The sequence below is a fragment of the Zootoca vivipara genome, chromosome 1 (assembly GCF_963506605.1).
Source record: "Zootoca vivipara chromosome 1, rZooViv1.1, whole genome shotgun sequence".
Classification (NCBI taxonomy): Eukaryota; Metazoa; Chordata; class Lepidosauria; order Squamata; family Lacertidae; genus Zootoca; species Zootoca vivipara.
This window is the reverse complement of record NC_083276.1, coordinates 135,453,466-135,465,580: the sequence shown is the minus strand read 5'-3', so window position 1 is coordinate 135,465,580 and position 12,115 is coordinate 135,453,466. Positions and strand designations below refer to the sequence as shown.

Below are 12,115 nucleotides of genomic sequence, written 5' to 3'. Positions count from 1 at the left end.
GCTGGAGGGATTTTTTCGACTGACTATCACAGGAACGTAAGTCTGAGACTCGGCCCTTAGAGAATCTATGGGACAGAACACTGGAGGGGAAGGCGTTAAACCTTGCTTTGATGAACGCAACGCGATGGTTATTATTATTATTTTATTATTTATTATTTATACCCCACTCATCTGGCTGGGTTTGCCCCACCACTCTGGGCGGCTTCCAACAAATAGCAAAATACATTAAAATATCACAGATTAAAAATTTCCCTAAACTTTAGGTGTTTTCTAAATCTCAGGTAGTACCGTATGTCAGTTAGCAGTGGTGAGGGTTGATAGGTAGGATGGAAGGTGTTGTGCAGGCGTAATGCCCATGTGCCGAGGAGAGCATACTCCCCCGCCCAACATATAATTACGTTACAACTCAATATCGTCCAGTCTCTGATTGATAAGTTTTTTAGCAGAGGCGAGCTCTAAGTTCAAGACTTCAAAGGGGGAAATTCCAAGTTGCAGGAATCTGGCATGGATCTTGCTGGCCCAGGGGCTAGCAAATTCGTCTCGCCATAGACATTGGACTAGATAGTACAGTGGTACCTCTACTTACGAATAACTCTACTTATGAATGTTTCTACTTACGAATGGAGCTCCGTCCGCCATCTTGGATGCGGTTTAGATAGGATTTTTTCTACTTACGAATTTTTAGATAGGATTTTTTCTACTTACGAATTTTTTCTCCCAATTCATTCCTATGGGATTCGACTTACAATTTTTTCTACTTACAAATGTGCGTTTGGAACGCATTAAATTCGTAAGTAGAGGTACCACTGTAATTGGGAAGTCTGTGCCAGAGTGTTAACCAAAAATTCAGAGCTCGCTTCTATAGCAGTGTTTCTATTGAAGGAATTTTCAGTACCAGACATATGGCTGCGTTACTCACACAAAGGGGGAGTTTCAAGAGACAACGTAAAAAGTAATTCTGGAGGGTCTCAAGAGGGGCAGAGTTTGCCAGAGCAGCCCAGAGTGGTGCCACATATGATAGTATAGCTGCCACTTTTGCCTTAAATACCTTCAACCCTGAGGGCACATGAAGAGCCCCATCAGAGAAATAGAACTGGATTAAGGCATGGGAGACCGTTTTAGCCTTGTTCAGAAGGTAATGAATATATGCAGTCCAACGCAAATTGTGTTGGAAAATGATACCTAAGTATTGGAATTTGAGAACTTGTTCCACTGTCTCACCATCAAGCCTCCATTTATACAATTTTCGGCTTCTAGAAAAAAATCATTATTTTAGATTTAGAATGGTTTATGGGTAACTGGTTGGAGTGACAACAAGAAGCAAAAATCTTCAATGCTCTGTTTAGGCCAACTCGCGAGTAGGAGAGAATCACTGCGTCGTCAGCGTACAAAAGCAATGGGCAGCGGTAGTCTGTGAGACGGGGGGCATGAGTGTTAACAAAGGACTCAATTAAAGGTTTTCTCATATCGCTTATGAATAAATTAAACAGATAGGGGGCTAATATACAGCCTTGGCGGACACCCTTGTTGATAGGCACCGAGTACGTGAGTTCATCTGCTGGGGTTAATCTTACTCTGGCAACTGAGTTGGGTCATAAGCCATAAGAGTCTTCTATTGATGCCCCATGCCCCAAGTTTCTTACCTGTTAATTGTTGCATTTTATGTGATATTTCATGCAACTTAAAAACTACTTCTGGAAATCTAATGGCATCTATTGTAAATTCCCTCAGATGGTGGTGGACTCTCATTCCTTGGAGGTTTTTAAGGAGAGGTTGGATGGCCAACTGTGATGTATGATCTAGTTGAAATTCCTACATTGCAGAGGGTTGGACTAGATGACCCTCAAGATCCCTTCCAACTCTTCAACTGGTTCTAATTTTAGCACACATTTCCCTTGGTGTCACAGTCTCATGCCTAAGCCTACTATACAAAGATACTAGGAGGTTTTAAAAGCATTCTAAGGAAATAGGGTTTGTTGTTGTTGTTGTTTAGTCGTGTCCGACTCTTTGTGACCCCATGGACCATAGCACGCCAGGCACTCCTGTCTTCCACTGCCTCCGGCAGTTTGGTCAAACACATGTTTGTAGCTTCAAGAACATTGTCCAACCATCTTGTCCTCTGTCGTCCCCCTTCTCCTTGTGCCCTCAATCTTTCCCAACATCAGGGTCTTTTCCAGGGAGTCTTCTCTTCTCATGAGGTGGCCAAAGTATTGGAGCCTCAGCTTCAGGATCTGTCCTTCCAGTGAGCACTCAGGGCTGATTTCCTTCAGAATCGATAGGTTTGATCTTCTAGCAGTCCAAGGGAATAGGGTAGCAGTGGGGAAAGGTCACACTGAAGAACTCTTGAGTTATTGTTTCAGGAATTTCCACACATCCCAAATAGGGCTGTGCAATTGCCACATTATTGAATACCGGAATTGAAATATCGCTGTGAGTGAAAAGGCAATACCGGTATCCCAGTGGAGACACGACAGCTTCCCCGAGGGTAGCTCAGCTGAACAGATACTTTACAGATACTTGGCAGATAATTTGCAGGCACCTTTGTTTGCTCTCTCCCTCCTCCCTCCTTTGTCCACCTGGGCTTCCCAGGTATCTTTCCACTTGGAGCTCAGCTAATTATGCAGAGCCTGCGAACAATCCAGGAAGAACTGGAAAGCACTTCTTTCTTCTCTCTCACACTCACTCCCACCAGTGGGGGGAAAAGAGGGGAAAGAGTTCTTATTTTTTTATTTTCTGGTGATGTTTACATTGTTAGTTCCCCCTAAATAGCTTTCTTCCATATCAAAAAAGGAAGGGTTTATTTTTTTTTAAAAGAAGACTATCTTTTTGCTTGCTTGCTTGCCCTCCCTCCCTCCCTTTGATAAAAAGGGAGAGATTGGTGGGATGAGGGCTTTTGGGGGGAGGGGGTCCTTCAGGGGGGCAGAATGGAGGGGAGAGGATTTAGCTGGTTGCAGTTTCTGGCTTGCATCACAAGGCAATGGCAGTGGCCCCTCACTGCCCTCCGTGGGCAGCGAGGAAGTTCAGGCAGGGGAAAGCCAGGATCTATGAGGCAAAAATCCTGGCAATGCTCCCCAGTGGAGTCTAGGGAGCTCACTGCATCCCACTGTGCCGCTCAAGCCCATGCCTGCCAACTGGAAAGGCAGAGGTGGCAGGCAACCTGGGAGTGTGTCCCTGCCATCTCCAGCATGATTTGTGGCTGGCTCCTCCTTAATCTGGAATATTGGTGTTAATCAAGAGGCACTCCTGGACTGACGTGCTGGATGCCAGTGGGCTGCAATCAATCAGCTGCCAAAAGGACGGGGATTGGTTCTTTGAAGGTATTTAATTTTTATTATTTCATTATTTTTTTGAAGCTTGAGAATCCTTACAACAGCTGGGAAAGTCCATTTCCCCCTGTACTCTCTTAAAAGCAGCAAACAAATCTTCCCATTTTTTTGCAATTAATTACTCACCTTTCCTCCAAATGCACCAACCTCCCCTAACAATACTACTGGGAACTCCCAAAGCCATTTTTTTCTCTCCCCAGGGTTGCTAGAACAGAATAGGAAGGTGTGTGTAGTATTTAAATCCCCCCCACACCTCTCTCAATGAGTCCTGGGCCTCTCTAGGCAATCGGGCAGTCTCTGGTTTTGACCCTTGGAGCGCCTCGCCAGAGAGAGAGGGGGGGGAGGACAACTTATTCATGGGCGTACCCAGCGCGGGGCAGGAGGGGGCAGCTGCCCCCCTCAGAAGCAGGGCCGGCGCATGAGAGCGGCGCTGCCGGCGGGGCTGGTGGGCAGAGGCGGAGCACAGCCCGGCGGAGCGCAAGTTCGGTGTTCCCGCCCACCGCGCTGCACCCTCCCTTTTAAGGTGTCCCGCATGCCCAGAAGCACTCTCCTTTTTTATTTTCCCCTCCTCTGAATGCAGGATCCCACTGCCGCCAATCCTGCTGCTGAACTGCTGAAAAAAGGAGAGTGCTTCTGGGCATGCGGGGCACCTTAAAAGACCACCACACTAGTGCTGCTTGGCTGAGCGGGCGCTAAGAAGCTTGCCCTCTTGTGCGCTGTTCCCTGGGAGCAAGTCCCATTGAACTCAGCAGCTCCTGCTGCTGCCGCCGGAGGCCCCCTCGCCGGCGGCCCCTTCTCCCTTGCCCCGCCATGCGCGCTTCCTCCCTCCCCTCCCATGCCTTGGCCCTGCCCCTTGCCCCCCCCAGTTTTGATCCTGGGAACGCCCCTGAACTTATTTCTAGGTTTGCAGCAAGTAAAACCAAACAAAACATGCAACCCTCTGCTTGATCCTTCCAGCACAAAAGCAGGCACTGAGGCCGCAATCCAAGTTGCAAGGGGCAGCAGGATGAGGATGCGGCAGCCGTGCAATCCCAGGCTGCACTCGAGTGGCACATGATTATGCCCTTCTCGAGCCACCCTCCCCGATCCGAGCCTTGCAAGACCAATTGGGGAGGATGTTGTGGGGATGCAGCAACCATGCGCCCTTCGATCGGGGTGCATGGGTGTCACGCCGTCGTCCCCACTGTCCTCCCCAAGGGGCCTTGTAAGGGATGGGGTGCTAGGATCCTGGCACGAGGAGAGTGCAACAGCAGGGCTGCTCAGGGCTGGTGTCGTGGCAGGAGGGCCTGGGCGCACGCACGCACATTCCAGACAACTTGCAGACACTCTCTGCTGCTGGAGAGTGCCTCCAGTTCGCTAGTAAAGCTGAATTACTGTGTCATGAAATGAGGCATGTCTAAAAAACAGATCACCAACATGAAAAGTTTGGAAAGCACTGCCTTAGCGACTACCCTGTATCATTATTCAGATTTCTGGGTCTTGTTGCAAATTTGTATGGTGTCCTTTACTTTAATGACTGTGAGGGGGGCGGGGGAGTGGAAAGTTGAACAGCCTTCCATAAAGAATACCTGTGCCACAGAAAGAATATGCTGAACCTTAAAAGAACCCAGCCTTACTAAGAATGTAAAAGAATGTAAGTTTACTACCCCACTATCTTCTCCCCCAACCTTAAACTGTATACAACATTAATGGCTCACATCGAATGGAACTGTTCTGTAGAAAAGACGCTACAACCTGAAAACCGAGACAATGCTTGTACTTTTTTAACCCAAGAAAATATTTAATAAAAACTATTTTTTAAAAAATCCCTCCCTTGATTCTGTGGCACAGAATTTCAAAATCAGCTTGGGTCTGATTTCAAAATGATTCTCTAGTTCATATTGACCCCCATTTCACCGAAACTGACCAACTTCAAACTGTACAACTCTTCAGAAATGCATGCTTTTATGTGAAAAAGTATACTCTTGAAGTATACATATATAAAGCATGCAAAAGCTGTTTTAAGTGAGTGTGCTGTTTGCTCAGTCTGTTAATGTGCTTCAAGTGTACCTAAGCTGTTATGAGCTGAATAATTAGAACTAGAACTTTGTAAGTTCAGGATGCAATTTCACAACTCTGAAAGAAAACATGCTTGTTAAATTACACTCCATTCTTGTTCCCTCTCTGGATATTTATCCAAGGTTAATCTCACAAGCTCACTCCAACATAAACTTGTACCTTCATTTCCTTCAGTCCCTGCATGTATTTTCCTTCTACATCCTGAATCTGGTCCTTTAACTCATTGATATCCTGAAGAAAATGGCAAAGCATGGTGTCAAAAAAACCCACTGAGTAATCACTGAAAACCACTGGGTAACCAAATGACATTACAAAAATAGAATTTCCTAGTCATTCTTTTTACAAGTCATTCGTTGTGATGAAAGAGATATCCCTATACCAATTACTTTTGCATGGTACAGACACGAGGGACAGAAGCAAGTCCGTTTACCAGCTTTCATCTCCAGCTTACCTTAATTTCTCTAATAGATGCTTCAGTATCAACCGAGATGGAGGTATCTCCACTGCCTCGCCGGGAAGAAGTTCCACCTAGAGAGGCCAGTGTAGCTGCTGACAGGCTTGACACAGTACGAACCCCCTGTAATACAATCAAGGAGCGGTTTACAATAAAAGCAGTGTAAGCCTTTGTCATAGAATCTAAGATTTGGAAAGGTGATTCAGTCCAACCCCCTGATCTCCACTATCACCCCTGAAAGGTAACTATTCAAGCTCTGCTCACAAAGGAGAACCCACCACTTCTAAAGCAGTCTGTTCCACTGGCAAACATCTCATACTGTCAAGACGTTCCTCCTAATATTCAAATCCCTTTCTTACAAGTTGAGCTAGTTGCGCTCCTGGTTCAAAAAGGTAGACAGACTCAACAGCACATTAAAAATAATCCAAACTGCTTTAGCTTCCAACTTTAATTTCAGAACACACTGGCTATGATTTGTATTTAGAGTCTTTTTCATTACCCACTGTCCCATCACAAAAGTGAAGAGTATGAAAGGGCGGAGATGGGAAATTTATAAATTTAAATGTATAATAATATAATATTAAAAATATTTTTAAAAAACTTTTAATAATAAAATATTAATTTTAAATATTATTTTAAAATTATTATTATTATTAAAAATATAAATTTTAAAAAAACTGTTTCTTAATTTCAGGATATTCTTTAATGTTTCCCACCTTTCATTACAGAAAAAAGTCAACTAAATTGTAATTTGTTATGAGCAGCAGAAGAAGCCCATCTAGTCAAGCATTCCTGTTCTCACAGTGGGCGACCAGAAGCCTCTAGGAGACCCCACAGCAGAACCTGAGCAAAACAACATTCTACCAATGCTGTTCCTGGTTTGCCATTCTTGGCCATGTATCACACCTGCCCCTCTAAGCAACAAGTATATGAAATGAGATTAACTCCGAAAGCACAAACTCCAAACTATACTATTCAAACTTCTTATAGCAAAAAGTGGGTATATATCCTGAAATATAATCACATTTGGATTTCTGAATATAGCAAGAATAACTACCGTATTTTTCGCTTCATAAGAAGCACTTTTTTCCTCCTAAAAAGTAAGAGGAGGTTCTGTGCGTCTTATGGAGCGAATGCATGGTCCCTGGAGCCAAATTGCCCAGGGGCGAAAGGCAGATCGTGCTTTTTTTAAAAAAAAGAAAAGAAAGAAAGAAAGAGCTAGGCTAACAAGAGGGAAAGAGAGTGTTGAAAGGAACCCGCTCAGCAGCTGATTGCAAGAGATCGGGAGGGAGATAAGAGAGCTAGCTCCCGCCCCGCCCCGCTGAGGCCCCTTGCCCAGGCCTCAAATGTTGTCTGCAGAGGGAGGCTACTTGTTTCCCCAGCGACATGTGACTGGCTGATTAGATTATCTGTCTGGAAACTATAGAAATGGGTCCCTTTTCCTTTCCTAGAGAAGCTGCAGAACTGTGAGTTGAACCCCATAAAAACAGGATTTTTTTCCTTTTGCGAGGTAAGCTCAACAACTTTGAGCTGATCCTGCAAAAAAGATGCACAACTCTGAGCTGACCCCCCCCCAAAAAAACCAGGGCTTTTCCCATTTGCAAAAAAGCTGCGCAACTTTGAGCTGATCCTCAAAAAAATGGAGCTTTCCCCCTTTGCAAAAGAAGCTTCCTCAAATATTTAATTGGGGGGGGGGCAAAGGCACCTAGACCTCCAGGAGTTGGCTGCTATGCCTAGGACAATTCAAGAAAGCAATTTTTTTTTCTTGTTTTCCTCCTCTAAAAACTAGGTTCGCCCTATGGTCAGGTGCATCCTATGGAGCGAAAAATATGGCAACTATGAATATATGACTGTACATACATGAAGTTAAAAAAGAGTCAATGGCAGAAAGTTTAAGAGCTGAAAATTGTCAAAACATTTTCAATAGAAACTCTAAAATCCAGTGAATCCTATTTCTGTTCTTCATGATTAGGAGACATTTCTCAAACTATGCCTGTCATTAAAAACTTTCCTCCCACACACAACCATGCTACCCATTTACTCTTACCTTCTCAAAGTCTTTTTCAGGCCTTTCTTCAACCTACAGGAGAGAGAAGAAAGAAACCATAATTGAACCACAAGGCCAGACCTTAAGGACCCATTTTCCCACCATGAGAGTGTCTTCAAACCTTTTCAGCATGACATCACTGGCTGTATACAATCTTGGAGTAAATGTGGTTTATTTACTCCTAAGCAGCTAAGCATGGAATTTTTGTTTGGTATGGTTTACTTCAGAGACTAAAAGGTACAGTGGTACCTCGACTTACGAAGGCGATCCGTTCCGCGGCACTCTTCGTAAGTCGAAACCTTCGGATGTCGAAGCGTCCGTTTTGCGCATGCGCGAAGCGTGATTTTGCACTTTGCGCATGCGCAGAACGCACACGCGGCAAAAATACTTCTGGGTTTGCCAACTTCGTAAGTCGAAACCTTCAGAAGTCGAGGCATTCGGATGTTGAGGTACCACTGTACAGTATGCCTTAAAATTTATCCTCTTTTAAAAGTTTGATTTGGTTTTAAATAGCCCCTGTTGCTTCTGTCAGGCACTTGAATAGTGTTCAAATGCTTTAAGTGACGAAAGTATTGAAAGCTTAACATGTGAACAGAAAAGACTTGTGTTTACACCACAATGTTCTCCTTTAGCTTTCATGAAAGTGCCAGTTTCCCTCCACACCCACCCACCCCAGACATCCGAATCAGAGATTGAGACGTGACTTTGAAGGGAAAGAAACTGATAGTTTGTGTCTCACTCTGGGGAGACACACGTGAAGTCAGTGGTGAAATACATGAAAGAGCCTGAAACCATCAGCCGGGAAATATCCTGCGTTGCCAGTGTGGCACTGCAATCCCACCATAACCCGCCAACATGTGTGTAGCAGGTTTGTGGACGTAACTGAAGGAATTCCTAAGCAATTGTTCCTTCTGCAAACTATGTGGAAGCGGCTGCCCCATGTCAGCCCAGGTGTGACTGAAGAAGCTGGAGCAGCTGCTGGTGGACAGACCGCAGTGCAGCAAGAATGTCCTAAGCATGGAGGCACTGCTGGACCTCCTGGTCAACCCCAACACAGAGGGAGAGGTTCACCTCTGAATTCCTCACGTGGGAAAGGACCACCCGACTACTGAGAGTGTTGTGGGCAGGCTCCTTATCAATTGCGCCTTGTAAGACTACCAGGAGTAAATATTCACTTTATCACGGTGGTAGGCCCAAGAGCTCCATCGCCTCCACCTGTCAGGAGCTGGAGTTGGGTCAGGCATAGGTCAGCAACAAAAAACATGGGTGTCAGTGAAGTTAGTTCTTTATTCAAAGAAACCAAAACAGTACAGGCCTAGTGATCCCAGCAGCTCTTCCCGATAGGTCTTGCTCCAACGAGGCAGCTGCAAAGACTGAAGGTCCCTACCTCCCCCCCAAGGCCCCTCCCCTCCGAGGTCTTTCCCAAGCAGTTGCAAACTGTGTCTGTGTGCAACCAATCTCTGCTCTGCTCTGTTCATTTCTAGGCATATTCTACAAGGCCAGGGTGGAGAGAAGCTGGTCACAGTAGGAGGGGAAGACTCCCTGGATTCTTCAGCAGCCCACCTGAACTCTGCCTCTTGGCCAACCTCCTCTCCAGCCTCTGATTCTGCCTCTGATGCTGGACTGCTCTCTGCCACAGCCTCTTCCTGCTCATGAAACCCTGTGACCAGTTTTGCTTCTGACATATCCTCTTCTCCGTCTGCTCCTTCTTTTCCCTTTGACCACTCCTCATCGCCCACCACCACTCCCCTGGCTCTGAGCCGTCTTCCCCTGGGGGTTCCCTTGGGGGTTCCCCAGCTGGTGCCGCCCCCCACTCCTCTGTATCCAGCCAGTCATGACACCACCGTGGCGTGAGGACCCCAGCTGACTCAGCACCTGGTTGAGCTGGCTTAACAACAGGCATTATGAGTCTTTTATGTGTATTTTAATGAACTGAACAGATCAAAAGATTTTGAGTCATGGGTGTGTGTTGCGAACTTAACAGTACTTATCTTACTTTATTTAGTTGCTATTTTGTTAATTTTGTTTTATAGTCTAAATTTTGTATTGATTTGTTAATCATGTAATATGACTTTTACTGTAATTGTGATGTCCAGCTTATTTTTTTGTTGCTGTTTTGTTTGCTGTTTAGATGGGACTAACAAAATGTGTTATACCTGGGCATAGGAGTCAACTCCTAGGGGGTGAGGTGTCTTCACCACCTCCAATGAAATATTTGAGGGGCTGGATCAGGGGTGGGGGAACCCTCTCCGGCACCCGGGGCAGTGCAGCCCATATGGACTGCGCATGTGCAGTGACCATACGGGATGCCGCTCGTGTGTGGACACCTGTATGGACTGTGCGCGCCCTCGGCTGCTCTACAGCTGGGGGGAGGCAGGGGCTATCTTGTCACCCCTCCCAGAGTGGCACGCAGGGCGGTCCGCCCCCTCCGCCCCCCTTCCTACGCCCCTGGGCTGGATCCCCACCAAGTTGATGGGCATTGCCATTCAAATGGTATGTGTGCACTGCATCATATGATTGATTATGGGGGGCAGGGCTTACCTGGGCCCCCTCAATATTTTATTCAAATTGGCACCCCTGTACCTGATGAGTCATTGGAAACTGTACTGTACTTGACAGTATAGGTGCTAGTTGCTAATTGGGACCAGGTGAATGAAGACATAGCTCCAGTTCTCAAAGAGCAGCACTTGCTGAGTCTACATTTCTGGCCCCACTTCAAAGTGTTGGTGATAGCCTTTAAATTACTGGGCAGCTTGTGACTCAGACACTTGAATATCTGTGCATATTCAAAGGTGCTTGGACTAATTGAAATAACAGGATTTAAGTTAGTGATCATGACTAACAAATCCCACTGATATCCTTTAGTCTTTTTTTCAAAGCATGACTGCATCCAACCTACCGGAATTATCACCACCAGCATATATGAATTGACCTGAGAGTTTTACCATGCAAATTTAGGATGGTATTTGCTGCTAGTCCTATTCAAAGCATACCTGCTGAAGTTAATGGACATGACATGATCTCATTTTTTGACAGAATTACAAGCCTGGTAGATGAAGGGAACGCTGTGGATATAGCCTATCTTGATTTCAGCAAGACCTTTGACAAGGTGTGCATGATATTCTTGTAAAGAAGTTGGTAGAATGCGGGCTAGACAATGCTACCATTCAGTGGATTTGTAACTGGCTGACTGACCGAACCCAAAGGGTGCTCATCAATGGCTCCTCCTCATCCTAGATAGAAGTGACTAGTGGGGTGCCACAGGGTTCTGTCTTGGGCCCAGTCTTATTCAACATCTTTATCAATGACTTGGATGATGGGCTTGAAGGCATCCTGATCAAGTTTGCAGATGACACCAAATTAGGAGGGGTGGCTAATACCCCAGAGGACAGGATCACACTTTGAAATGACCTTAACATATTAGACAACTGAGCCAAAGCAAACAAGATGAATTTTAACAGGGAGAAATGTAAAGTACTACATTGGGGGGGGGGTTGAAATATATAAAATATATAAAAATATATTTTATATATTTCACCCCCAAAAAAATATATAAAAGGATGTCATATAGAAGAGGGTGAAAGGTTGTTTTCTGCTGCTCCAGAGAAGTGGACACGGAGCAATGGATTCAAGCTACAAGAAAGAAGATTCCACCTAAAGATTAGGAAGAACTTCCTGACAGTAAGAGCTGTTCGGCAGTGGAATTTGCTGCCAAGGAGTGTGGTGGAGTCTCCTTCTTTGGAGGTCTTTAAGCGGAGGCTTGACAGCCATCTGTCAAGAATGCTTTGATGGTGTTTCCTGCTTGGCAGGGGGTTGGACTGGATGGCCCTTGTGGTCTCTTCCAACTCTAGGATTCTATGACTAGGATTAATTTCAGTGAGTCTACTCTGAGGAGAACTTAGCTGAATACAACTCTTAATAAATAAATAAATTGATGTGGAAATGAAATTTTCTTTCAGAAATGTTATTTTCTGGAACATATATAACTGAAATGGAGTAAATTGAGTGCTTGGGGGAAGGCTTCTGTCTTCTTCTTATTCTGTCATTGCTATGCTGTCAATGCTTTTCCCAGCCAAATAAATTTTGGTGTGATTTTTAGCATTGCAAGAAGACAAAAGGCAATCTCTGCTCCTCCTTGCCTTTGCCTCATGTGTTGTCCTCAGGCTTCCTATTCTTTCTTTCTTTCTTTCTTTCTTTCTTTCTTTCTTTCTTTCTTTCTTTCTTTCTTTC

At 45.1% G+C, this 12,115-nt stretch overlaps 1 protein-coding gene across 20 annotated transcripts in view; it reads right to left on the bottom strand.

The window, feature by feature from the left end:
* Positions 1–12,115, bottom strand: part of LRRFIP1 (LRR binding FLII interacting protein 1) — a 118,837-nt gene that overhangs the window by 25,593 nt on the left and 81,129 nt on the right. For 15 of the 20 annotated variants that reach the window (XM_060282798.1, XM_060282802.1, XM_035140421.2 and 12 more), the window contains 3 exons: positions 7,886–7,918; positions 5,836–5,961; positions 5,544–5,615 (listed from right to left, as the gene is read on the bottom strand). In XM_060282798.1, coding sequence (XP_060138781.1) covers positions 5,544–5,615; positions 5,836–5,961; positions 7,886–7,918 — 231 coding nt within the window. The remainder of the gene's footprint in view (positions 1–5,543; positions 5,616–5,835; positions 5,962–7,885; positions 7,919–12,115) is intronic. The other 5 variants (XM_060282805.1, XM_060282774.1, XM_060282777.1 and 2 more) reach the window with 1 other exon arrangement.